General features: G+C 54.7%; 1 protein-coding gene, 1 long non-coding RNA gene and 1 pseudogene across 5 annotated transcripts in view; 2 read left to right on the forward strand and 1 right to left on the reverse strand.

Moving 5' to 3' along the window:
• The window catches only part of CFAP46 (cilia and flagella associated protein 46), a 95,315-nt gene that overhangs the window by 16,426 nt on the left and 52,656 nt on the right, over window positions 1-26,233 (reverse strand). For all 4 annotated transcript variants that reach the window (XM_042960133.1, XM_042960132.1, XM_042960134.1 and 1 more), the window contains exons 30-44: window positions 25,371-25,601; window positions 24,575-24,724; window positions 21,572-21,720; window positions 20,686-20,784; window positions 20,165-20,297; window positions 19,274-19,420; window positions 17,173-17,373; window positions 16,979-17,085; window positions 15,549-15,725; window positions 14,280-14,415; window positions 6,392-6,580; window positions 5,525-5,713; window positions 4,429-4,563; window positions 4,181-4,360; window positions 3,588-3,758 (exon numbers count right to left, since the gene is read on the reverse strand). In XM_042960133.1, coding sequence (XP_042816067.1) covers window positions 3,588-3,758; window positions 4,181-4,360; window positions 4,429-4,563; window positions 5,525-5,713; window positions 6,392-6,580; window positions 14,280-14,415; window positions 15,549-15,725; window positions 16,979-17,085; window positions 17,173-17,373; window positions 19,274-19,420; window positions 20,165-20,297; window positions 20,686-20,784; window positions 21,572-21,720; window positions 24,575-24,724; window positions 25,371-25,601 — 2,394 coding nt within the window. The remainder of the gene's footprint in view (window positions 1-3,587; window positions 3,759-4,180; window positions 4,361-4,428; window positions 4,564-5,524; window positions 5,714-6,391; window positions 6,581-14,279; window positions 14,416-15,548; window positions 15,726-16,978; window positions 17,086-17,172; window positions 17,374-19,273; window positions 19,421-20,164; window positions 20,298-20,685; window positions 20,785-21,571; window positions 21,721-24,574; window positions 24,725-25,370; window positions 25,602-26,233) is intronic.
• Window positions 4,137-25,461, forward strand: LOC122231764. The gene is made up of 4 exons (XR_006208998.1): window positions 4,137-4,333; window positions 20,298-20,423; window positions 24,634-24,684; window positions 24,955-25,461. It is a non-coding gene; the product is annotated as an uncharacterized LOC122231764 (long non-coding RNA).
• LOC122231763 lies at window positions 23,171-23,648 on the forward strand (annotated as a pseudogene).

The following is a 26,233-nucleotide window of genomic DNA, read 5'->3' on the forward strand; positions in this document are numbered from 1 at the left end:
CTGTTCTGTCAGCTTGTACGTTGTATTTTTTGAGAAATTTGTCTATTCCATCCCAATCGTCAAGATAACTGGAGTAAGGTTAAAGAGAATATTCCCTTACGAGCCTTGTGATGTCCAAAGGGTCTCTATGATGTCTTTCTGGTACTGGTATTGGAATCTTTCTGGGTTTTTTTTTTCCTTTTTTTTTTTCTTTATTGGGTCTTTCTAAATGTTCATCAACTTTATCAAAATCTTCTCTTTGGAGCCCTTTGATCAGTGTTGGTTTCCTCTATTGTATGTTTGTTTTCAAATTTTGCTATTTCTGTTGCTGTATTTCTAATTTTTTATTTTCTATTTTTCTTAGGTGTTTTTGTTCTAGCCTCTAGAAATCGAAATCTTAGTTACCGTTTTTAAGATTTTTCTCCCTCTAGTCAAGCCTGTATTTTTCCTCTAAGCCCTGCTTTAGACAAGTCTCATAGGTTTTGACATGTAGTGTTTTCATTCTCTAACTCGGTTTAAAACACTTTCTAAATTTCATTGTGATTCCTTCTTTGACTAACCGATGATGATGCTCTCAAAGCAACGGTATCTTTCAGCTACATCATTTCTAATTCAATCTCACTGTGGTTGGAAAACAAATGGGAGGATCTCGCTCTGTTGGTGTGTTCAGCTTTGCCACGGCCCGGCTCTGGTCCCTTCTGGTACACGCTCCGTCCAGCCGTCCACGTGGCCGTGGGTCCTCCGCCAGACGTGGGCCTGTCCAGGGCTCCTCTATTCCAACCCTTCTGCTTTGGGTATTTGAATCTCCGTCATCGTATGTGAAGGTTTAGGACTGTGATTCCCTGTTGACTGATTCCGGGTCACCCGGCTTTCATGTCAGTAGTAACTTCATGATGTAGATGCTCTCTCTCATCTTTTCCGCTCAATATTTCCGGGTCCTTGTGTGTAAAACGTACCCCTTTTAAGCAGCACGTAATTGGACTTTGTTTTTCTTTTCATCCACTCTGACAGTCTTGGTCTTCGGCTTGTTATACTTACTACGACCACAAACCCGTTGGGTTTCTGTCTACTTTGCTCTGCCTTTTCCCCACTGGGACCATATGCTTTTATATTCCCTCACCTCCCCCGCTCTTTCTGCCTGTCTCTGGGATAATAAAATACTATTATTTGATTTTTTCCTTTTTATTAACTTAGTCACACATTACTTTAGTGGTTACCCTGGGAACTAAGACATTCACCTTTGGCTCATTAGAGTCTAATAAAGATGTAACTTTACCTTTCCCGAGGAGTGACAGACCCTCGGCATCATCTAATCCTTCATCTAATCCTTCCTGCTCTTTGTTTTACTGTCTTGCCTATTAATTCCACAAAATAATTTCAGCTCCACAAGATGTTAGAATTACTGTCTTACACAGTCAAATTTTATTTCCTATCACTAAACGTTTGCCTTTGGAGTATTCTTGGTTCTCTCGTGTTTCTGGGGACTTACTTTTCCTGTCCGACACCTCCTCCTTGTTTCTTTTCTTGCAGGATACCTGCAAACTGCCTGGGTTTCTGTGCATCTGAGCGTGTCTCCACTGCACGTCGGCGGGCCACGGTCTCCTCTGGCCTGTGTTCAGGGGCCTGTGGCTCCGGTCCCGCTGCCCTCGGGGCCTCCGTCCTGGGCACTTAGCAGTTCCACGCGGATGGACGTGGTGTGGCTTCCTGTGTTTGTCCCGTGCAAGGTTGCTGGCGGTCCTCGTGGGCTTGGGGAAATTCGAAGCCATCGGGTCATGTCAGTATCGCCTTGGGGCCGCATTTCTCTCTCCCGGCTTCGGAGACTCCAGTTAGGAGTGCGCTTGGCCTACTGAGTTCCTCCCATGGCGCTCATCCCTGGTTCTGTCTTTTCAATTTCTCTCCTCTCTGGTTGACTGCCTTCTGCCGGTCCGTGTTCCCTGTGCTGTGCTCCTGCTCTCTGAAGAGGCCTCACGTGGGGGGTATCTCGCGGGGACTGGGGTCCCGGAGGCCACCTCCTCCCAGGATGGCCCTCATTTCCCGGGCGCCATGAGACCATGACGGATCTCATCACCTTCCACGAGCTTTCAGGCAAACTCCCCATGGCCCGGAATGTAGCCGCTGTCCCCAGGCGCATCGTCAGGAGCCTGCCACATGTCCCAGAGGGCCGGCAGTGATGTGGGGACAGACGGGGACAGAGTCCCCTCTCGGGAGCTGGAGCTCAGCCTGCTCTCAGTGTGTCCACAGCTGGGCCTTTAAAGACAGCATTTGGTACCACTGACCTGGCTCCTGCTGTGGCCGCTGCGGTAGCCTGGCTGTGCTCTGCGCCCCACCCCCAGGTGCAGCCGACCCCTGAGTCTGTGACCAGATTCAGTGCAGGTCTCCCACAAGGATCCTCGAAACAGGAGGAGGAGGAGGAGGAGGAGGAGTTGACACAACACCCGTGACAGAGATGGCCGCCTCGGACCCCATCCTACCACGGACCCCGTCCCGCCTCAGACCCTGTCCCCATGGACCCCGTCCTGTCTTGGACCCCATCCCGCCTCGGACCCCGTCCCACCATGGACCCTGTCCTGTCTTGGAACCCGTCCCACCATGGACCCCATCCTGTCTTCGAACTTGATCCGCATGGACCCCGTCCCGCCTCGGACCCCGTCCCACCATGGACCCTGTTCCACTTTGGACCTCATCCCACCTCGGACTGGGTCTCGTCTTGGACCGAGCTCCTGCGCCCCCTGCGTCTGGCTCTGTCCTCAGCCCTGCACATGCACTGATTGATGTACATGGTCCCTCAGGTTTCCTCTGAAGTTAGCGCTGGGTCACCATCACCCCAGCCACAGTGACACACACGGACGTGTCCTCCAAAGGTGGGCAGCTGGGCTGTGGGGAACGGCCTGCCTGTGGACCGGCCTGCGGTCCCTGCGCCTCCTGGGGCCTGCAGTGCTCCTCAGGAGGAGGGAGGCTTTCCAGCACGGGGGCTAAGGCCCTGGCTCTCAGCAGGGGGCAGTTCTGGGGACAGTTTGGGGTGTCCCGACTGGAGGGGGAGCTACTGGCATCTGGTGGGAAGAGACCAGGGGCGCCCCTCAACTTCCCATGGAGCACAGGACGCCTCACCGCAAGCAAGACAGGGGACGGAGGGAGACAGGAAGCCGTGGAGGGAGGGAACGAGGTCAGACCCACACAGGTGCACAGAAGCAACAGGGAAGGAGGGGAGAGGGACCAGCCAGGGGGCTCCAGGCCGCTTCCCGACTTGCTAGGTTTTCACCGAGTCCCGCTCCTTCAAATACCCCTCTTCACAGCTGCTCGTCCCAGCACGAGGAGGTGGGGTGACTGCAGCGTTCCACGGCGGCTGAAGGAGGACCCTCGGGGGCCCTGTCGCTCCCGCCCTCTGCCGCGGGCCTGGGATGTAGGGTCACCGAGGCGGCGGGCCCTCGTCCCCACGAGGCCCTCGAGGAACGGGAGGTCACAGAGGGTGAGTGGCACCCCAGAACCGCGCGCCGACAAGAGGGGAGCCAGGATTTGGACCCGGCCCGAATCCTCCCCAGTCGGGCTGGCCACAGCAGAGCGACGCAGCACAGCTGTGAGAACGGGGACGGCTCGGGGGGCTCGCTCACCTTGGAAACGACCGCCAGCCTCTGCCTCACGCTCGCGAACAAGTTGGTGGACGTCCTCCCCTTCCGCTTCAGCTGGTGCTCCAGCCGCAGCAGGGCCGCCAGCTGTGAGCTGCTGGTGTCGTCCGTGGCCGTGAACAGCACGTCCCGCATCATCTCTGAGGCCGAGCAGCTCTGAACCAGACAGGAGGGGCCCGGGGGCCTGAGCCCTGCCCTGGGCCGGTGGCGCCCACGCGCGAGGGTGGACGGGGCTGCACGGCCGCTCCTGCTACCGTTTTCTTGGGATGCCGTGCTGCTCCCGGCCCTCCGCCACCGCGCTCCCGGCACCCGCCCACCCCTTTGCTCTGAGCCTCAAGAGCACGAGGCTTGCCCGGCCACCGGGGATGTCGGTAACAGGGGCTGCGGCTCAGGGAACCTGGGTGGGGGGGCGGCCTTCCCTACTGCTTCCGGTGGCCGGAAGCGCCCTCTTCCGGCTGAGCGCCGCTCTCAAGGCGGAGACCGGCCGGGCGCCGGCGGGAGGGAGCGCCGGGTGCTCCGGGGCCGCTCTCTCCCCAGGTGGCCAAGAAGGGCCCGGAGGAAGGGGCACAGAGCCCCACCTGAGACAGCGCCAGGAACTGGCAGGTGGCCACAGGGTCCAGGGTGCCGCTGCACTCCACCATCTCCAGGCTGGCGGCCGCCGCGATGTCCAGGAGGCAGCCGCCCAGGGCCACCCGCACGCACTGCAGCAGCACCTCGGACGCCTGGGCCAGGTACCGCTGGGCCAGCTTCATCTTTCTCTGCAGGGACACAGGCTCAGCCCGGGGCTGCGGGCGGGGCGTCGCGGGGCGCGTGGGAGGGGCCGTACCTGCAGATCCCAGCCCTTCCTGCCGTGCTCCTGGGAGGCGGCCCTGGAGGGTCCCGGGTCCCTATAGCGATCCTCGCCGGCGTCGTCCTCCAGAATGGTCTCCAGAGGCTTATGGCCGCTCGGCTCAGCACCTGCCTGTGGGGAAGGCGCCCCTGTCGGCCAGCTCAGCCGCTTGGGGCTGGGGGTCTTCCTAGAAGAGCAGGGTCTGTGGGGATGAGCCTGCCTTCGCCTTTGGGCAGGTGCCTTCCAGATGGAAGAAGGGGTATGTACGAGGCACCTTGGACGGTGGCCTGGAGCCCTGCAGCAGCGTCAGCAGGGTCCCTTCGGGGGTGGGGTGCTCCCCAGGGGCACCCGGCCTGCGGGGCAGCCTGGCAGGGGGCCCTAGAGAAGGGTGTGGGCCTGCGTGCACGACGCGGCCAGTGCGGGGGCACAAGCCGTTGTGTCGGCTCCACGAGGCAGTGTGGGTGGTGGGAGTGAGGAAGGGGCTCGGGTCCCCTGCTGCACGTGAGCGGGGGTTTTGCACCCGCACTTGGGCGCACCCTGGACTCGCTGGAGAGCTGCTGAGGTGCGGGGAACACCAGGAACCGCGGGCCGCTGCCGGGGACGTCCTGCCTTCGGACCACCTGTATGTTTGCCCCCCCTCCTCTCCAGTCTGTCCCCAGCGGTCTGTGTTTCTCTCCCGCCGGCTGGTCACACCGGACAGACCACTTCTTGCCTTTTTCTCCCTCGCTCAGGCCACACCACCCTCCTTTTTTTTTTTTTTTAAATGTTTATTTATTTATCTTGAGGGGTGGGGAGGGGCAGAGAGAGGGAGCCAGAGAATCCCGAGCAGGCTGCGCGCCGTCGGCCTGGAGCCTGACACGAGGCTCGAACTCACAGACCGTGAGATCATGACCCGAGCCCAAATCGAGAGTCAGAGGCTTAACCGGCTGAGTCACCCAGGCGCCCCAGGCCACGCCACCTTCTCAACCAGGGACAATTCGAGGCCTGTTTGACATCCCGGTTCTTACTGAGAGTAGGGGAGTCTTAGATACACGGTTTGTTCTCGCGCGCGGGGTGAGGGGTCTGCGGGCGAGCCGAGGGCAGGAGCGCGTACCGAGAGGCCCTCTTCCCAGTAGACGGTGGGGCGCACGGGGTCCGCCTGCACGGCCAGCAGGCGCAGGGCCCTCCCCGCCAGGCCCAGCTGCCGGGCGCGGAGCTCCGCGAAGCCGGTGCGTGGCGAGTGCAGGGCCCCCAGCTGTGCCAGCACCACGTGGGCCAGAGTCCGCTTCAGGGTGAACCATTTCTTCGGGAGCACAAAGCGCCTGTGGTTACTTTCGCCCGGCCCTGGGAGGCACCGGCCCCCTCCCGTCCCCGGGTCCCCGGGTCGCGCCCCTGGAGTCCCTGGTCTCAGGCCCCCGGGAGGGACAACATCCGAGCACTCTGAGAAACGCTCCCTTTTGCATCTGGGGGGGGGGGGGGTCTCCGGGGCTGAGGCGTCGGGAGGTCACGGAAGCCTGGCTGCAGAACCCGGAGGTGGGGCTCACCAACGAATAACGTAAGTTTGCCTCAAGTTCAGTTTCAGGGCTATCTTCCACGTCTCCATAGTTACGTCAAATTAATTTGACTCATACTATATGAAATCTAGGAAAGTGTCTAAAAATGGCAGAATATGTTTCCTTCAGGTATTTTGCAAATTCAGCTGCTCTTTAACAACACGAATTCAGCTTTGAGGAGCTCTTTAGCATGCCGACGTGCTTAGGCAAAGCACACGCACGCCCTGGGGAAGACAGTGCTTCGTGCACAGTCCGCCAGCAGACCCCCCACCGACCGTCAGACGGGGGGAGCTTTCTTCGGCAAGACCCCCAGGCCCGCCAGGCCCAGGGCTCCGTCCCGCCAGCCGCCCCCGGGTGGCCCTGCCATCACAGCACGGCCCCCGCAGACCCGCACGCGGGGGAGGCCCCTTGGTCTCGGGGACGGTTACCAAGCCGACGGAGGTGTAGTCACTGACGCTCTGCAGGTAGCTGACCAGCAGCTTCTCCACGGGGCTCTGCTCAAACTGGCGGGCCAGGGCCTCCGCCCAGATGAGCTCCAGCAGGTCCAGAGACACTTCCGCCAGATGGAGTCGGAGCTGCGCCAGCCTCCTCATCAGAGGCGTGTTGACGTTCTGTACCTGGGCGCGCAAGAGACACAGTCAGGGCGCGGGCAGGCCCCGCGTCCCCCCACGCCCCGTGCTTCCATCAGCTCCGATGAGACGTCACGGGCCGTCTCCACAGCCAAACAACGCACGTGTCCCTCAGTCCCTCCCTCCTGGCGGCCACCAGCCACACTCCGGCACTCTGAGCCGGTTTGCGTTTTCTAGGGTTTCACGCCCGTGGGCTGACGGCACGTGCTGTCTCCGGCGCTGTTCCCTTGCGTAATTATTTCAGGCCCATCCACATCGCTGCGCGCATTCATGCCCGTTAACTGATGGGGAGAACCCGCCACGGGGCGTTTATCCACTCACACCCGGGGCCGGCTCACACGGTGGCCTGTGTCTAACTGCCAGAGCGTGGTCTGTGCTACGCCCCCAGCCGAGCGGCCGGAGGTTTGTCCCTCCCCGTCCTCGCTGACGATCAGTATGCTCAGTCTTCCCAATTGTAGCCATTGTCACAGCGTGCTGTGGTTTTCCATGACCGTCGGCGTCTCGCTGGTTCACTGGTGGGTTCACCATCCCTGCATGTCATCGTCCACCATCCACACGTTCCCCTTGGGGATGTCTGCTCAACTGCCCTCTTTTTGTTGGGTTGTTTCTTATTATTAAGTTTTAAGAGTGTTTTAAATCAAAAAGAAATTTTTAATGCTTATTTATTTTCGAGAGAGAGACACAGAGTGGATCGTGGGAGGGGCAGAGAGAGAGAGGGGGACATGGAACCCGAAACAGGCTCCAGGCTCCGAGCTGTCAGCACAGAGCCCGACGCGGGGCTCGAGCCCACGAACCTCGAGATCGTGACCTGAGCCGGAGCAGTCGCTTCACCGACTGAGCCACCAGGCGCCCCAAGAGTGTTTTAGATTCTGGATCAAATCTTGTCAGTCATATGGTTCACAAATATTTTCTCCCAGTCCGTGCCTTCCCTTTTCATTCCCTGAATAGTGTCTTTTGAAGAGCAGACTCCAATTTATCAATTTATTCCTTCATGGATCATGCTTTTGTTGCCGTAGGTGAGAAATCTTTGCTGAACCCAAGGTCCCGGAGGTGTCTTCCTCTAGAAGCTTTGTAGTTTCAGCTCTTACCTGTAAGTCTATGATCTGCTCTGAGCTCAGTCCTTCCATCTGTGTTTTGGGTGTGCATTTCCAGTGGCTCCAGCACCAATGTTTTATTTAGCTATTTTATTTTTAAAAATTTTTGTTAACATTTATTTATTTCTGAGAGACAGAGAGAGACAGAGTATGAGCGGGGGGAGGGGCAGAAAGGGAGGGGGACAGAGAATCTGAAGCAGGCTCCAGGTTCTGAGCTGTCAGCACAGAGCCCAATGCGGGGCTCGAACCCACAAACGATGGGATCATGACCTGAGCTGAAGTCGCTGGCTTAACCAGCTGAGCCATCCAGGCACCCCCAGCCTACTCTTTTGAAGAGTAGCCTTTCTTCACTGAATTGCCTTTGCTCTTTTGTTGAAAATCAATTTTGTGTCTGTAAAGTGTGTCTATTTCTGGATTCTTTGTTATGTTCCATTGATCTCATGTCTTACTTTTACATTAAAACCATACTGCTTTGGTTCCTGTCACTTTATAATAAGTCTTAAAATCAGATAGTGTTAGATCTCCAACTTAGTTTTTCTTTTTTTTTTTTTTTTTTACTTTTTTTTAATGTTTATTTATTTTTGAGAGAGACAGAGACAGAGTGTGAGCGGGGCAGGGGCAGAGAGAAAGGGAGACAGAATCCAGAGAAGGTTCCAGGCTCTGAGCTGTCAGCACAGAGCCCAGTGTGGGGCTCGAACTCCCAAACCGTGAGATCATGACCTGAGCCGAAGTTGGACGCTTAACCGACTGAGCCACCCAGGTGCCCCTAGTTTTTCTTTTTTAAAGTTGTGTTTGCTATGTTTTGTCTTTTGCAATTCTATATGAATTTTAAAATAATTTTGTCAATTTCTGTAAAAAAGCCTGCAGCTTCTTGGTCAGGACTACAGAAAATTTAGGGAGATTTGAGATCTTAGCAATATCAAGTCTTCTGGCCCATGAACATGGTATATCCCGCCATCTGTTTGGGCCTCCTTCACTTTCTCAGCAATGTGTTACAGTTCTCAGGGTAGGCGTTTCCACTTTTTTATCAAATTTCATTTTCATTCTGTCAAATGGTATTGTTTTGAATTTTTTTATTTAAAAAAATTTTTTTAATGTTTCTTTTTGAGAGAGAGAGAGCATGGGTGAGGGAGGTGCAGAGAGAGAGGGACAGAGAATCCCAAGCAGGCTCCATGCTGTCCGCGCAAAGCCTGATGTGGGGTTCGAACCCACGAACTGCGAGACCACGGTCTGAGCCAAAGCTGGATGCTCGACCGACTGAGCCACCCAGGTGCCCTTGTTTTTGAATTTTTAATATCTGGTAAATTGTTGGGAGTATACAGAAATATAAAATTAATCTTTGCATCTTGTCCTTGCGTCCTGAAGCCTTGGTGCAACTGCTTGGTAGTCCCAGTAGCTTTATTATTATTATCATTTTTGTAGATTGCATGAGGTTTTCCATACACGTGATTATGCTGTCTGAAAGCAAAGGCTGCTGTATTTCTTCCTTCCCAACAGGGCACTTTGAATTTCCTTCTCTCACCTGCTGAGTGGGCTACAACTCAAATACAACTCAGGAGGAAGGGGGTGAGAGTACATAGCGCTGTCCTAGCCCTGGACTTCCACCCAGGTGTGATGGGAGTCCCACAGATGCCCTCTATCAGCTTGAGTAGTTTTCCTTCTATTAATAGTTTGCTGAGAGTATTTTTTTTTCAATCAGGAATGAGTGTTGGGTTTAGTCACCTGCTTTTCCACATCTACTGAGGTGATCGTATGTTTTTACTTTAATTTTAAAAAAATATGGTGAGCCAAATTGATTGATTTTGAATGTTACACAATTCCCGGGTGGCTCAGTCAGTTGGACATACGACTCTCCGCTTAGATCATGATCTCACGGTTCATGAGTTTGAGCCTGTGTTGGGCTCAGCGCCGACAGCTTGGAGCCTGCTTGGGATTCTCTCTTTCCCTCTCTCTCTGCCCCTCCCCCGCTCATGCGCACACGCTCTCTCTCTCTCTCTCTCTGCCTCTCTCTCTCTCTAAAAAATAAAATAAATATTAAAAGCAAAAATGAACTATTGGGACCTCATCAAGATAAAAAGTTTCTGCACAGCAAGGGAAACAATCAGGAAAACGAAAAGGCAACTGACAGAATGAGAGAAGATATCTGCAAACGACATACTGGATAAAGGGTTAGTATCCAAAATCTATAAAGAACTTCTCAAACTCAACACCCAAAAAACAAGTAATCCAGTGAAGAAATGGGCAAAAGACATGAATAGACACTTCTCCAAAGAAGACATCCAGATGGCCAACCGAGACATGAAAATATGCTCCACATCACTCCTCATCAGGGAAATACAAATCAAAGCCACACTGAGATAACACCTCACACCGGTCAGAGTGGCTAAAATGAACAAGTCAGGAGACTCTGGATGCTGGCGAGGATGTGGAGAAACGGGAACCCTCTTGCACTGCTGGTGGGAATGCAAACTGGTGAGGCCGCTCTGGAGAACAGTGTGGAGGTTCCTCAAGAAACTATAAAAACAGAACTACATTACAACCCAGCAACTGCACTACTAGGTATTTATCCAAAGGATGCAAACATGCGGATTCAAAGGGGCACACGTTTATAGCAGTGCCATCGACAACAGTCAAATTATGGAAGAGCCCGAATGTCCATCGACTGATGAATGGATAAAGAAGATGTGGTTTATATACGTAATGGAATACTACTCGGTGATGAAGAAAGAATGAAATCTGGCCATGTGCAACAACGTGGATGGAACTAGAGGGTATTATGCTAAGAGAAATAAGTCAGTCGGAGAAAGACAAATATCACAGGATTTCACTCATATGTGGAAGTTAAGAAACACAACAGATAGCATGGGGGAAGGGAAGGAAAAATAAGATAAAAACAGAGAAGGAGGCCAACCATGAGAGACTCTTAAATACAGGGAACAGACTGAGGGTTGCTGGAGGGGAGGTGTGTGACGGGTTGGGCTAAATGGGCGATGGGCATTAAGGAGGACACTTGTTGGCATGAGCACTGGGCATCATATATGTAAGAGATGAATCACCGGGTTCTACTCGTGAAGCCAAGACAACACTGTATGTTAACTAACTTGAATTTAAATAAATAAACAAAAAAGAACAACAACAACAGCAAAAGCATTAAAAAAAATTCCCAGGATAGTCCCGACTTGACATTGATGTCTTCTCCTTGTTACATATCGTTGGATTTAATTTGCTGAATTTTTGTTTAGAACGTTTGCATCTATGTTCGTGACGAGAGGCATCTATCTGAGGCTCTTGTTTTGGTATCAGGGTAACACTAGCCTCATAGGGTGCTCCCCTCTCCTCAGTTTTCCAGAAGGGTTTGTGTTGAATTGGTGTTATGCTTTCCTTACATGTCCGCTGGGATTTGCCGCTACAGCTTTCCGGGTCCGAGGTTCTCCTTGTGGAAACTACAAATTCAGTTTCTTTAACAGATGGAAGGCTATTCAGGTGATCTGCCTCCTTTTGAGTGAGTTTTGGTTGTTTGTGTCTTTCAAGGAATCTTCCACATTATCGTGAAGTTGTTCAGGATAGCCCCTTATTATCCTTTTAATATGTGTGGGATCAACGGTGATGTCACACCTCTTATTCTCTGATATTGGTTATTCACGTTCTCTCTTTTCTTCCTGATCAGTCAGGCAGAAGTGTGTGTATTTATTGATCTGCTCAAATAACAACTTGTGGTTTTATTGATTTTACCTTCTAATTTAATGTTTCCTATTTTACTGATTTCTGCTCTGATCTTTGATTTCCTTTCTTCTGTTCATTGGGGAGCTGGTTCTTTATCTCCTTCCTTATGGTGAGGACTGAGGTCATTAATTTGGGATCTTATTTCTTTTGTCATACAGTCATTTAGTGTCACAAAATTTCCCCTAAGCATTCCATTAGAGATGCCTTAAAAATTTTGACATGTTTTCCCCCCTTCAGTTCAGAAACACTTTCCCTTTTGATTTGCTCTCTGGCTCATAGTTATTTTGGTAGATGCTACTCATTTTCCATGTATCTGGGCAATTCCACCCATAGCTTTCTGGGTTTGTTTTTTAATTGAGGTAAAGTTCATATAACGTGAAGTTAACTGTTTCAAAGTGCACAGCTCGGTGGTGCTTCGTGTGTTCGCAGCCTTGGGAGGCACCTCCTCTGCTTTCAAAATGTTTCTGTCATTCCAAAAGGGAACCCCTTACCCACTCAACAGCCATCTCTTCTCTATGGCCTCGCAGCCCCTCCCCTGCAACCACGAATCAGCTTTCTGCCTCCATGGGCTAAACTATTCTTTTATGCTGCTTTTTGATTTCTACGTTAATTCCATGGCAGTCTTGGTACACCATCTTTTTTTTTATTTATTTAAATCTCTTTATATTTATTGAGACTTGTTCTATGTTTAGGATCCAGAATATGATCTATCGTGGAGACTGTGTCGTGTGCCCACGAAACAAAAAGAATGCGATCCTGCTGCTGCTGGGGAGATGCATTATAAACACCCACTATGCAACCTGGTCGGTGGTGGTGCAAAACCCAGCTCTCTGCCTGAGGTCTACTTGTTCTGTTAATACCGATTTGTCTGCCTCTCCGCCGCAACGTCACAAGTCTTTCCTTCGTTCCTTTGGACGATCTGCTCTTAGGTATTTACAGTTTAGAACATGACGTCTCCGTGGTTACTGGCTCCCCTTACACCGTGAAACCGACCCGCTCGTCCCCGTGACGCTCCTCCTCCGAAGCCTGCTCTGCCTGCTGCGGGTGGGGCCGCCCGGCTTCCTTCGCTGTGTGTCAGCATCGTGTACCGTCTCCCATCCTTTTACTTCCGGCCTAGTCATGTCTGTAAAGTGGCTTCCCTGTAGGCAGCGCATGGTTGGATTTTGCTTCTTCATACCGTCTGTCATACCGTTCTGTCATTTAACTGGGGATCCAGACCATTCTGGTTCGCGGGACTGGGACATGACTTGTTTGTCTCCTGTACGGCCCGGCTGTTCTTTATTCTCTTTCCCCTTTTTCCGCTTTCTTGAGGGACAAGTGAATGGTTTTTAGGATCTCCTAAGCCCTTCTTGGCTTATTAGGCGTGCCTCTTTGTTCTGAGATTTTCGTAATCCCTTCGGGGTTTAGAGTATATTTTGCCACTCCACTCAGAGCACAAAACTCCGTCACACTACTCTTGTCACACATCTTGTTTTCACGGGTGCTACCGACCTGATGCTACGCTGTTATCATTTTGCCGGAACAGTCAGCTATCCTTCGGAGAGATTTAAATAACAAGAGAAAATCGTCACAGGTTTCCCCGGGGAAGCTCGCACTCGCCGTGCCCTTCGTTCATCTGTGCAGATCACATTTCCATGTGGGGCCGATTTCCTTCCGCCTCAAGGACAACTGTGCGGTCCCGTCGCGTGTCCGCTGCCACGCGCTCGGCTCTTGGAGGTCCGGGGGAGTCTTTAGTTCGTTTTCATCCTCGAGAGACGTGTTTGCTGGGTACCGATCAGCAGCTCTCGCTCCAGGCTCTTCGTGACGCTGCGTCACCGTCTTCCAGATGGCACTCTTTCTGTTGAAGTCGGCTGCTCTGCACTTACCGTGTGCTTTCACTTCTGACCCGTCTCGAAGAGCCCTCGCGGCCCCCAGCCGGAGACAGCTGGGTCACAACGTGCCCTTGGCATACTTGGATTCCAGTAGGCTCATAGTGGCTTTCAGCCACTATTTCCTCAAACAGCCTTTGTCCCCTCCTGGCCCTCCTCTCCTCGCAAGGTTCCGATTACTGCGCTCTCGGCACGTCGGCTCACGGGTGTTCTGGCGATCCCCACTCTTGTCCGCGGCCGCCTCCGACCCTCTCAGTCTCTGCTCCCCTACCCACCCGGTGCGTGCCTCCCCAGCTCTCTCTCTTTACGTCTCCTGTATCTCCACTTAGCCTTTGGAGCGTGAGGAATGCAGTCAGTAGTAATTTTTAACATCCTTGCCTTTGAACTCTGGTATCTGTGCCAGTTCACAGACTGTCTGAGGTGTATTTCCTGCTCGGGCATGGTGATTTTCGCACGCGAGTTTTGACTGGGATTTTGGCACGGTGATTTCTCACCCGTTGCCAGACGTGGCGCATCTTGCTTTTTTGGCGGATGGACGTTTGTGCCCCGCTCCTGCCTTGGCCCTGGGACCCCAGTGCGCAGACACTTGGATGACTTTGCAGGCTGATCTGGGGCAGGGCTCATCCGGGGCTGGATCATCCCCGACTGGCCTCGGGGTCACGAGGTTGTCCGCTGGTGGGAGCAGGCGCTGCCCCAAGCCTGAGTGGGGGCCCAGCCCCGTACCTGTCCCCCTGGGTGCCCCTCGGCCACCCGGAGTGTGGACAGAGGTGGGGCCGCCTCTGCTCAGGATGACGGCACGGATGCTGACATCTAGTGTGTTGAACATCTGCTTCACGTTTTTGTCTACTTTTTGGTTATTTCAGAAGGGAGGGCAAATCCGGTCGGTGTCACTCCCAGAAGTGGAAGCCGGCGGCTTGTTTAAGGCAAGTGGGGGGCGTCTGTGCGTGCCCCGGGGGTGCTCTGGGCTCCGGGGGGGGGGGGGCGCCCAGGGCACAGACTCACCTCTTGCAGGGACAGTAAGGCCCGCACGCTGCAGAACAGCTCCTCTGCATCAGCCACAGCTCTCTGGACCAAGTCATGTGCCTCCAAGTAATACGCGGTTCTCTGCTCCTGGTCTTTCTCGTTCTGGGCACATAATCTTTATAAGACCAAGAGTGGGGTTCAGAACAAAAATCTCAAAGCACTAACGAAGTGCGGAGTATATAATTTCTACGTGACTATATTTTTATTAGTACTTTAAACCCTTTGATGAGATGTCTTATATGTAAAGATACAAAAACAAGTACGCGCCCTGTACTGCTTTTGTCAAAGTTAAATCTACACCTGGCAGACAGACCAGCGAACCAACACAACGTTAACTGTGCTCATTCAACCACCGAATCTTCCCATTGGTGCTTTTCTGCATGTTTTAAAGTTCTTCCACGACCGCGTGTCACTTCTGTGATGACGGGCCAAAGGCCACCCTTCACACTGTGCACACTGTGAGCCCGTGTGCAGGCTCCTTCTCCCTCACAAAGGCCGCTGTTAGTACCTCACACGCGGTTTTGAGCTTCGAAATGCCTGTGTGCACCCCAAGCACGCGGGTGGCCAGGGCGGGGTGGGTGGAGGGGAGGCGGGAGGGGGAGGGCATTTACTGAAGCCTCACTCCTCTGCCTCTGGGCCAGCACCTACCCGTGATGACAGTGGGGACTTCGGGAGGTCACATGGGGGAGGGTGACAGAGCCCCACTGGAGGGCAGCGCCTGGGCTGCTCCTCAGGCCAGAGCCAGTATGAGCAGGTGCAGGGGTGTGCGGGGTCGACGTGTGCGAGGCTGTGTGTGAACACCTGTGAGTGACCACGGGTGACGAGCCCACGTGTGTGTGACCGATGTGAGAACGCTGTGGGGGTGTGCGTGTGTGCCTGCATGTGTGGGTGGGGCGGCATGCGGGGCTGTGAGTGTACGTCCGTGTGTGTGCAGAGACGGAGCTGGTGGGACACTGGGGGGACTGGATGAGAGCAAGGACACCTCCCTGTGCCGCTGTCCTGGACGGAGGTGCCCGCGGCCACAGGGCGGGGCCAGGAGGAGGTTCTGCTGGAGGGCAACGGGGGCCGGTGGGGGCTTGACCCAGGAGGAAAGCTGGGCCTGTGGTCAGGACGCGGAGTCGGGGGGCAGGGGCGGGGAGGGGGCCGGAGGGAGAGCGGCCTGGACAGCCCCGGGGCCAGTGCGCGGTCATGGGGGGGAGCGGCACGCCGGCCCTGGCAGAGCTCCGGGGGCCCGGGAGGGCCGCTCACCTCTTTATCTTGGCGCGCTCTAGTTTTATATCCACACAGTTGTCTCTGTAGCCCCAGGTAATCAACCTTTTCTCAATTTCTGTCAAGCAATCGTCCATTTTGTTCAGCAGAAGAAAGCATCCGGGAGGTTCGTTATCAGCTGACTCCTGAGCGGCCTTGATCTGGAGGCTCACGCACCTGTAGGGGACGTGGGCCGTCACGTGTGGCCACCGCAGTGTCACCAGCGTTGCCGAAGGAAACACCTGAGGAGCGCTTCCGGAAGAGCAGAGACCACACGGGCCACACGCACGCCTCCGTCACAACGCAATAAAGTCGGAAGGTAGCAGCCCGCACCCCGCCATCACATGCTTCTGGAAATTCAGGACCGCTCTCCTCTGACTCAGGGACAGAAACCCACACGGACGGGGCGGTCTTCGCACATCAGACCTGCGGGCCGCTGCCAGGGGATGTCAGGGGCGCCTGCCGGGGGAGGGGGACAGGCTGGGTGGCCCACGGGACCAGTGAAAACGGAACAGGACAGCGCCTCTCAAATACACAGCCAAGAACTGAACAAAGACAAAGCAGAAAATCAAGAAAACCAAAACACGACAAAGTCCCGGCTGCTCTGGTCAAGAAAGCCAGAGCTGCTTCTTTGTTGAGGTCAGTTAGCCGTTGGTGTGGAGTCTGATCTGGGAAAAGAGTGAGGGCACCGAGGAGGAGCGGGACCTACGAGAAAAGCTCTGTGAAGTCAGGGGGGAAGAGCCCAGAAACACGTCTACTAACACAACCAGAGGAAACGATTTTCTAGAAGGATAGAAGTTACCAGGAAGCTGGCTCGAAAACAAGCTGAAAGTCTGCAAGACCGGTAAGCACAGGAGACCCAGAGCTGCTCTTGGAGGCTCTGTCCCCAGTGCACCTGCCGTCTGCCCCCCGGGCGGGAGGCACGGAACCACCGGCCAGAACAGAGGCGGACACGGAGCAGGACAGACCCCAGGGAGGTGTCTGCTCCCGGACGCAGTTCCACACTGACGGAGGGTGAGGGGTGGAGAAGACCCTGCAGCCAGCCCCCCACCGGGGCTGGGCCCGCCCCTCAGCATAAGAGCGTCCGCTCAGAAGCATCCCCTGAGAATTTAGGCACAAACCAAGCCGCCTGCGCCCCTGTCCCAAGAAAAAGGCACTTTGGAAAGAAACACACACTGCCCCCAGGAGCCCGACGAAGGCCGAAGGTCGGGCTCCCGCGATGTCCGCAGGCCTCCCTCCCCCAGGGGCCGCGTGCAGCAGGCAGGGGGTCCCAGGGAAGGCTCTGCTCCAGGGCAGGTCGCCTGGGTAGGGGGTTGTGGGCGGAGGGCTCTCCGCGTGACTCCCTGCACGCCATAGGTTTGAAATGCCGCATAAAGGACAAAGTGAGCCACGACCGACATGCGAATTAAGCTTTTCTTACAAAGGACTACCTGGCCTCTAGGTCTGTGGCCATAAACTCCAAGACGGGCACTCGGTTCGGTCTCTCTTTTTGCAGAAGCTTGAAGGTGTCTATCAGTCTCTGAAACAACTGGCAGACCTGGGGATGGCAACGTGGCGTCGGGGTGTGGCCCTTGGCCACCGGGACCGGCCACGGGCCCCTCTCGAGCGCACCCGGCCCCCTCACCGCCACTTCTCTGCCTTTGCCCTCCATGGACAGGAGCGTGTCCGCCAGGGTCAGGGTTGAGCTGTACCAGAACTCCTCGCTGCCCCCCAGGCGCCACGCCCACTGCACCAACTGCTTAGCTTGGCCGTAGTTTCTTTCCTTGTTCGCCAACTGCGCCAGAAGGTGCAGGCATCTTGCTTGGGCACAAGGATCATCAAGCTCCTGAAGGACGTAGAAAGACAGGAGGGGGGTCGGGAGGGGGAGAGAGACAGAGACAGAGACAGCGGCTCCGGGCACCGGGCCTTCCCGCACCGTGTCCACTGGGCTGCTCCCTGACCTCTGAAGGAGGCCCCATATTTGCCCTCAGGGCACGGGGGGCGGGGGGGCTTGAGGCCTGTACCTGTGCTGAAACCACTTCCAGGGTTCCAACAGTGCCAAGGGCCCTGGGAAGCCCCCTCCCCTTCGTGGCAGGTTCCAGTGTCCCCCCCCCCCCTTCCCCCGCTGCCCAGGAGCCCCCGTCCAGATGCTGGCCAAGGGCCGGCAGGTGAGCAGATTTTGCACCCTAGTTGGCCAGGGCTGTCTCATCCCCCGCCCATTGCGCATGGCGCAGGTGGCCTGGGCGTGGGGCGGGGGTGCTGTTGGCCTCTGACCCGCAGCCGGCAGGAGGACGCGGGCCGGAACAGCGGCAGTCCGAGGTGGCCCCGGACAGGGCAGCCAGCACGTAGCCCAAACAGACTGAGGGCCTGGTGGGCCTGGGGCCTGCTGTCCCAAGAGCCGGGGCCCTGGACGGCAAATGCAGGCTGGAGGCGGGGAGGGCGACGAGGTGCCTACGGGAGGCGGACGTGTGGGGGGTGGGGGGGGTGCTGGCCGGTGGAGCCACGGCAAAGAGGCTGATGGCGGGTTGCCGTGGACGGAAGCGGGGCCCGTACCTGCAGACATCCCACGGACATGTCACCAGGCTGTGACTGCTGTGGCCCCACAGAGGCGCGGCCATGGGGTGGGTGGCTCAGGGCAGCGGAATGCCGGGAGGGAAAGACCCGTGGGCATGTGGGGCCCGTGTCAGGTTCAGGAGGGGCGGGTGGCATCTGGAGGCGGCAAAGGTGGCCCAGCCACGCCCTGGGGACTGACTCTGCCCCAGGGGCTCTCAGAAGAGGCCGTGGCCAGCAGGGCGCTGCGGCCTCTCGGGCCCCACCCCTCGCACCCCTCCTGGCCCTGGAGTCTGGACCGCACGTGCCTATCTGGCCACCAGGCCTGCACACAGCTCTCCTGCTGGCCGAGACCCGCACGCCTGTCCCCGCTGCCTGAACCTCCCACGCCTTGAAGTTTTGTGCCTTTATCGGGGACTTCTCTGTCTCTGACCACCTGTCTGGCTCTGTAGCTTTGCCTGGCTCCCCAGTGGACACAGTTCTCAGAGCCGGACGCAGGTAGAACCAGCCATCCGCAGGCGTTGGAGGGCCACGATCTCGGAGGAGGGGAGCACACGTGGGCATCCATGCTCATGGGGACACAGCCCAGGAGAAAAGCAAAGGCCCAGCATGGGAGGGGAGGCTGGGCTTGTGGCCTCCAGGCACTAGAAGGGCCGCTCATGGGGGACACCAGGAGGACCAAAGATCTGTGCTCGAGGACAGAACAGGTTCAAGAAGCCCAGCGGACGGAGTAGTGGGGCCTAAGGAGCCGAGCGAAGATGTGAACAGCCAGGCCCGAGTGCCAGCCTTTCCAAGGGGGCTCGGAAAACCCCAGGCTTCCAGGGAGGCCCTGGAGAGGCCCCAGACACCTGCAGGGCCCACACCTGAGGAGACTGGACAGAACTCATGGGTGGGGGGGCTCAGCCCGAGCCTCCAGGCTCTCAGCCTCCGCACACGACGGCAGGAAACGCAATGCTGAACGGCCCGCTAGGAGCCCTACCATCCAAGAGAAAGCGGCCGTGGAATCAGGCCCACGGCAGCCATGGGAAGCAGGGATGTTAGCAAACTCTGTGTACAGAAGGCAAGGAAACCAGAGGAACGTCAGGCAAAGGGCAGAGACTCAGATACAAATCTAAGATGGGCGTTCCAGAATGGCAAGCAGCAGGCTGGCTTCCCAGCAGAGGGCGCGTGTCCCCGCGGGCAGGGCGGCCTCTCACCTGGAAGGCCAGGTAGGCCTCCGACAGCAGCAGCCTCGCAGGCTGGTACAGATCCACCTCCAGCAGAACTTCTGCCTTGAGGGTCCACAGAAGGGGAAAGGACGTCCCCTCCAGCCCAGTCCCGGTCTCTCCGTTTATCTTCAAGATCTGCAAGGCATGGCAGGCACGTGTGCCCCCGCGGCTCCATGCCAGGAGGACCCGCTTCGCCGGGCCGGGCCCCCTGTCTCCACTGCGTGCAGTCTCCCGGGGCCTCTGTCTTCTGACCGGCTGCCTCACGCCCAGCACGCCCAGCACCAGGTGGCCCCTGCTCCCGCCCGAGCCCCGTGCTCCGTGGACCCGCTGTCCTGTACCACGCGGCACCCGCACCAGCACGGGAGGGGTCACCGAGCCCCTGAATTCGGCAAGACACCTGGGCTCCTGGCACGTTCCTACCAAGTGTCCCAAACGGTTGACTCTGGGGGCTCACAAACGGAGTCCCAAGTATGGAGCGGTGTCCCAAGCATGGTGGCCTGGACGGTGACTTTCCTTCGGGGGCAAGACCGCCCAAAGTGTGCCCACTGCGTGGAGGGGAGAGCTGCTTGGTGGTCAGACCTCCGGGGCCGCCTCTCTAGCTGCCCGGGCCTCCACTGCCCTTCCTGGTGGGCCCTCCGTGCCGCCCCCAGCCTGTCTTCTCTGAGTCCTGCCCAGGCCCCTGGGGGGAGCACTCCATGGCGGTCTGTAGCCCCATCTTCCCCGGAGACGTCCGGGACCCACAGGGAGGGGACACGGGAAACCCGGCAGGAGGGTTTGGGCACAGCGCAGTCACAGCAGGTCCTGGCCAGTGGCTCGGGCTGCAGCCTCAGCACCGTCCCTGCCCAGCCAGGAACACGGTGCTGCGGGCAGAGTGGGTACCTTATCCTTCGCTATGAGCGGCTTTGTCTCTGCTTTCTGGACCGTATTTACGGGCTCGGGCACCGTCGTCAGACTTTCTTCGGAGAGCAGTTCCTTGTTTTTCTCCTTTCTCAAGGCGATTTCTTTTCTGCAGCTAACATAAATAACGTAAGTAAGACGCCAAAGAAATATGATGGCCAAGAAATATCTGAGAATGTCCAACTTCATCGGTCGTCAAGAAATACAAATGAAAATAGCTACAGGAAGATCGAGATTACAGGTAATAGAAAATGCCCATGACTGCTCCCAGGCACAGCCCCCACCCCAGGCACTGACCCCAGGCACAGATCTGCACCCCCCCAGGCACAGCCTCCAAGGCCGAGGGTCTCCCCACAGCCCACCGTCCGGCTGTGATGAACGATGGGGCCTGGGGCTGGAGGGGACTCAGCCGAGAGCAGCCCCGGGTTGGCCAAATCGTCCCTTCTGGACAGGGGAGCGTGTCCCACCGACAGGAGACCTAACAGCCGGGGGAGGCGCCGTACCTGGCCTGCTCCATGTCACAAAGGTATGTTTGCCCGACCACCTCTTCATGGTAAGTCGCTGCTTCTTGCAACTTCAAATCGGAACAAACTAGGGCAAGTCTAGGGGCAGGGGGGCAATAAGGAGAGTTAATGGGGTTACACAGGACCTGGTAGATCAGAGTCAGGCTGTACTGGGACCTGATAAAAATTGGTAAACGGAAAAAGAAATGTATAATTTAGTGAGGTTTTCAATAATGTTTAAACCCAAGCAAAATTACACAGGTGACTCTACCAAATTTCAGGCAGAGAAAATTTTAATACTCATTCACGTATTTTACTCAATACCTACTTATGGTCTCAGGGTCACCTTCAGAGGTAAAACTCAGGCACAGTGGCTGGGGCTCTGACCACCTCCCCCCTCAAGGAGAGAGGCTCCACTTTGATTCTGGTGTAAAATGTTGTATTTTGAAATGATGTCAAGCTTGAGGCACAGATACCACAATTACTATACGCCCCTCGCCCAGATTCCTTCAATGTGAACACTTCACCACATTTGCTTTACCGTTTTCTCTTCCTCTCCTAACACCCTATATTTTCTTCTGGATGATTTGAGAGTCGGCTACAGGCACAGTGGCCCTTTATTCTAACACTTCAGTGTGCATTTCCTTAGAACAATGATCTTCTCTTAAAGACCAGGTAGAAATTGTAAAATAAAATTACTATTTTATGTTCAAATATATTGATTTATTTGGTTTTACAAATCATAGGCACTATTATTTATAGAAATAGTTGACTACAGAATTGATATATGAAAACGCTGTTTGCTTTTATATTGCTTCGGGGAAATTTTCATTTTAGCCACCTAAATGCTCCCCAGTTTCCCTGAAAATAAAACAGCTATACTGACCGAAGATGGTACAGATCTTTGAGGCTCTTGCTGTCTACCACGGAGGCTGCAATTAGTACGCCCAATTGCAGGACTGGGATGGTGAGCTCGTAAAGGGACATCTTCTGCAGGGCTTTGACCAAGTGGTCCAGATAATATAAACTGTATGTCTACATAAACACACAACAAACATGTAAGGTCAAAGAAGGGAGGAAGGTTAGACCACTAGCTTCTAGGGTCTTTCTACAAAAATCTCTATCCTTCTCCATTCCAAGCACAGCTCTAAGCACACAGCAGGTGTTCAACAGTGTTTGTTGAACAACGAATGAATGAATGAATGAATGAATGAATGATGTGCTTTCCTCCTCTTCTTCACTAATAACTTTTATCTTGTCGTGTGAAATCACCCACAATCTTCAACATCCAAGTACAGTTAAAAGTCCTCACAAGAAACAATCCATTTATGAGGTGCCTGGGTGGCTCAGTTGGTTGAGCGGCTGACTCTGGATTTCAGCTCAATTCACAATCTCACAGTTCATGAATTTGAACCCCACACCGGGCTCTGTGCTGACAGTGTGGAGCCTGCTTGGAATTCTCCATCTCCCTCCCTCTCTCTGTCCCTCCCCCACTTGTGCGCTCTCTCTCAAAATAAATAAGTAAACTTTAAAAACAAAGAAACAATCCATTTACATATTTACTCAAATTAATGTTTTTGTTAGATTTCTTCCACTAAAAACTACTGATCCATTAAAAACAGACTTTCTTTAGGAACACAAATACCTGCTTTAAAATTGAATATAGATCGAGAAGAACTAATGCTTACAAAGATGAACTAGGTTTGATAAAATTAGAGAAGTTGGATGAACTATTTTTAAAACGCACTAAAAGCACTGAAAACTGGGAAATGCTGGGAAAAATCACTGGGCCGAGACCTGGAAGACGATGGGTGTCCAGAGAAATTAGCCTCACGTATTGGGGTACATTTGTCCTGGGCATGTCTGCTGATTCAAGAGGAAGCTGGGAGGCTGAATGATGCTTCTGATTTTTTTTTTTTTTTGTAAGGTGGAGGCAAAAAACTGGAGTTGAGGGCCCACTGAAAGCTACATGTCCCGGCTGGTTCCCAAAGGGCTGCACCTTACAGTTAAGGGTGATCTAGAAGTAAAGCAGCCCCTTCAGGAACTTCATTGAAACCTAGTGGTCTTTGGGTGGCCTGGAAAGCATGTGGTTCTTTGAGAGACTAATGACTGATTAGTCCTGGTGAGATTGATCAGGAAAGAGGGGTGGGAAGACACAGAAATCCCTACAGACCCTACAGTCACTAAAAGATAATAAAAGGATATTAAGAACAACATTATGCCAATACATTTGAAATTTTATATTAAGTGAAAATGTCTTAGAAAAACACAATCCATCAAATTGTAAGAAGAAACAGAAAATCTGAAGATCTGTATAACCATGAAATAAACTATATTCATAATTTATGACCTTCCCTCATAGAATAGGCCTAAAGGTTTTCACCAGGGAATTCTACCAAATTTAAGGAAGAAATAACAAAAAATCTTATATAAATGCTCCCCAAGAATAGTTAAAATAAAAGGTGTGTGTAGGGGGGATCTTCTCTGGTGGTGAAAGGAACATTCTGGCTGACCCTGTGCTCTGGCGTCCCAGGTCAGAAAGGTTGTCTAAAACCACAGGGAAAATGGTGGAAAATTCACTGCCCCCATTGCCAGAAAGGGTAACTACGGCTTTGTTCTTTTCTTAAGCTCCCAATTTGGCTTCATACTCTATCTTGTATGGGCTTTTCTTCCTAAGTCTTGGCTAAACTCCTTAGGCTTAGCCTACTGGCCTCAAAAATATAGAGAGGTTGCATTGCCTGCCTACCTCCTCATCACGACAGTAATCACGTATGTACTCCTATTTGGAATAGACACCATCAGTACCTCTCCACTCAACTCCATTCATACAATCAGAGAACTCTGCTAAAAATCAACAGCAGAAGAAATACCAAGAGCCCATCCCAACATTAAGAAATATTCCCCTTAATGATGTAAACTGAATGTTCTTTCTTGCAGCCAAAGAACCCGATGCCAAAAACTGAATTGTATGTAGACTTAACACCAAGCATTTATTATATTTTTGACGTAATAATTTTGACCGTAATTATTTTTACCATTTCTCTTAATTAATACCCAACACTGAAATGTAAAAAAGTTGAACTTCCCTGAGATTAAGCTCCATTATTATATAAATGTTCTCAAATATTAGTTATTAATGGACGAAATAACTGAAATGGTGCATTACCATATGCCAGACTTAAAAGAAAAAAAAGTCCTGAGAAGGAGAGATTCTCATGGTTAGGCAGACGGGCCCTAGACATCACCCCACGGGTCATCGTAAGAGGGAAGCGGGGAGGGCTGTGACACAGAGGAGAGGACCCTGAGGTCGGAGACAGAGACGGGGGGAACACGGCCCTGACCCAGAGACGCCGGGACCCCGGGAGCTGGGCGAGGCAGGGAGTCCCTCCCCTAGAGCCCCGCAGGGAAGGTGGCCCCGCTGACGCCCTGACTCTGGCCGGGCCAGACGGACTCTGGACGCCTGGGCTCCGCGGCCGAGAGGAGAGACGTCTGAGGCTGCTGCCACCCGGCCCGTGCCGACCGCCACGGCCACGGCAGCCACAGACCCCGACACGCAGCTGCGTTGGCGTGTTCGGGGTGCTCCTGGCGGGTGGGGGGGTGCGTGGCGAAAGGAAGGAAGTGCTTCCCGCTGACACCGGCAGTCGTCTGGGGAGAGCGGCGGCCGGGAACGCGTTCCTGGGGACGGTCCCCGGGCCTGACCTGCTCTGCGCCTTGGCCTGGGCGGCGACCCACAAGTGTCTCCTCGGCCCCTCGCGAGGCCAGGCCTTGTCCCCGCCCCTCTTCTGGGCGTACTTCACGACAGGGAGGCTCCAGCTCGGGGAGACGGTTCGGGAACGCAGGCTGGCGGGCGCGTGGCCACGGCCCACACCACTTCTTTGAGTCAACTCACCGGCTTCTGGATGCTTGACGCGTTGACGGTAAAGTCGCTTTTATCTTGTTTAAATACAGATATCGCTTCCTCGGGGCAGGAGTAGGAAGCCCACTCCTCTGTGCTGGCCGGTAAGTCCTCAAGCCGTTTGTCAGGAACCGCGGTTGGATGCTGTAAAGCGGGGACGGACGGCGCACTCGCTTTGGAAGGCGGCTGAGCTCGAGCAGACAGGTGGTGAGCCTTGAGAAGGCAGCGCATCCCCGGCGCCCTTGGGGGCGGGGTGCCGCCCGGACCCGCACCCCCGCCCCGCCCCACCCCGAGAGCACCCCTGCACACGTCTGTCCTCCCTGGGGTCCGCGCCCGGGCTGTGAGCCACACCAGAGCCACGTTCGGTTTCACAGGCAAAACCCGCTCTGACGTCACTCCCGAGGGCACGAAGACGGTGCTCTCTCCCCTCGCCCAACAGAGTCTACCCGGAGGCACCCCGGCTCGCGGTGACCCCACCACCGGCACCTCCAGGCCCGGCCAGCGCCGCGTAAAGGAGAGCACGGAGGACGTGGGGCCGGAGTCCAGGGGGAGCGCCCGCTCCGGAGGGCAGTCGGACAGGACTGCCACGCGAGCAAGGTGGGGCCCCACGTGACGAGGAAGCTGTCTTCCCACTCCTCCAGAGAGCTGCCCTCCCACCCGCACACCCTCTGCCGGGGGGTGGGGGGCACACACCCTGGGGCACCCTCCCGACGGCCCGGCAGCCCTGGTGTGGGTCCAGGCCCTCTTGCGTGGCCCCAGTCTGTGGCCTGGAGCCCCACTGTCAGGGTACCTGCTTGGGGTCTTTGCCCTTGTCTCTGTCCTTCTCCTTCTCCTTCTCCTTCTCCTTCTCCTTCTCCTTCTCCTTCTCCTTCTCCTTCTTTTCCTTCTCCTTCCCTGGCTCCTTCTCCTTCTTCTCCTTCCTCTTCTCCTTCTCCTTTTTAGGCAGTAGCAAATGTGAGCTAGCTGTTGCTGCTAGAATTCTGCTTTCTGAAATTGATTTTCCTGCTGTTAACAAAGAAACCTGTGAAAAATGAAATCCAGATTTGCAACATGAGGAACAGCCGTGAACACGCCCCCGCACACGCTCAGATCTGAGGGCGGCCAGTGGTCCTAACGCTCTGAGTGGCAACCTCATGCCACTCGTGCGCCAGGGCCACGTCGGTGAGCCCGACCTGCGCACGGGTTACCGCAGCATCCCTTGGTGAGTGGAACATTTGGCCTCCAGGATGCGGGCGCGGTGGGGACACGGGGCTGACCTCCAAGGAGGGCTTGTCAGCTCTGTGAAGTGAGTTCATGTCTCTAATTAAGAACACACATAACTTTGGGGAGCCTGGGTGTCTCAGTCGGTTAAGCGTCTGACTTTAGCTCAGGTCACGATCTCGCGGTTTGTGGGTTCCAGCCCGCGTCAGGCTCTGTGCTGACAGCTCAGAGCCTGGAGCCTGCTTCGGATTCTGTGTCTCCCTCTCTCTCTGCCCCTCCCCTGCTCATGCTCTCTCTCTGTCTCAAAAATAAATAAAAAAACATTAAAAAAAAATTAAAAAATAGAACACACATAACTTTTAGCAGTTCTCCTAAAAGAAGCATAAAGAATCCTTGTTTGATGGGTGGTGGGACAGTGGGCTGGGGCATCTTGAAGACTGCTTTCCCAGTCCC

The sequence above is a fragment of the Panthera tigris genome, chromosome D2, assembly GCF_018350195.1.
Source record: "Panthera tigris isolate Pti1 chromosome D2, P.tigris_Pti1_mat1.1, whole genome shotgun sequence".
NCBI classification, from domain to species: domain Eukaryota; kingdom Metazoa; phylum Chordata; class Mammalia; order Carnivora; family Felidae; genus Panthera; species Panthera tigris.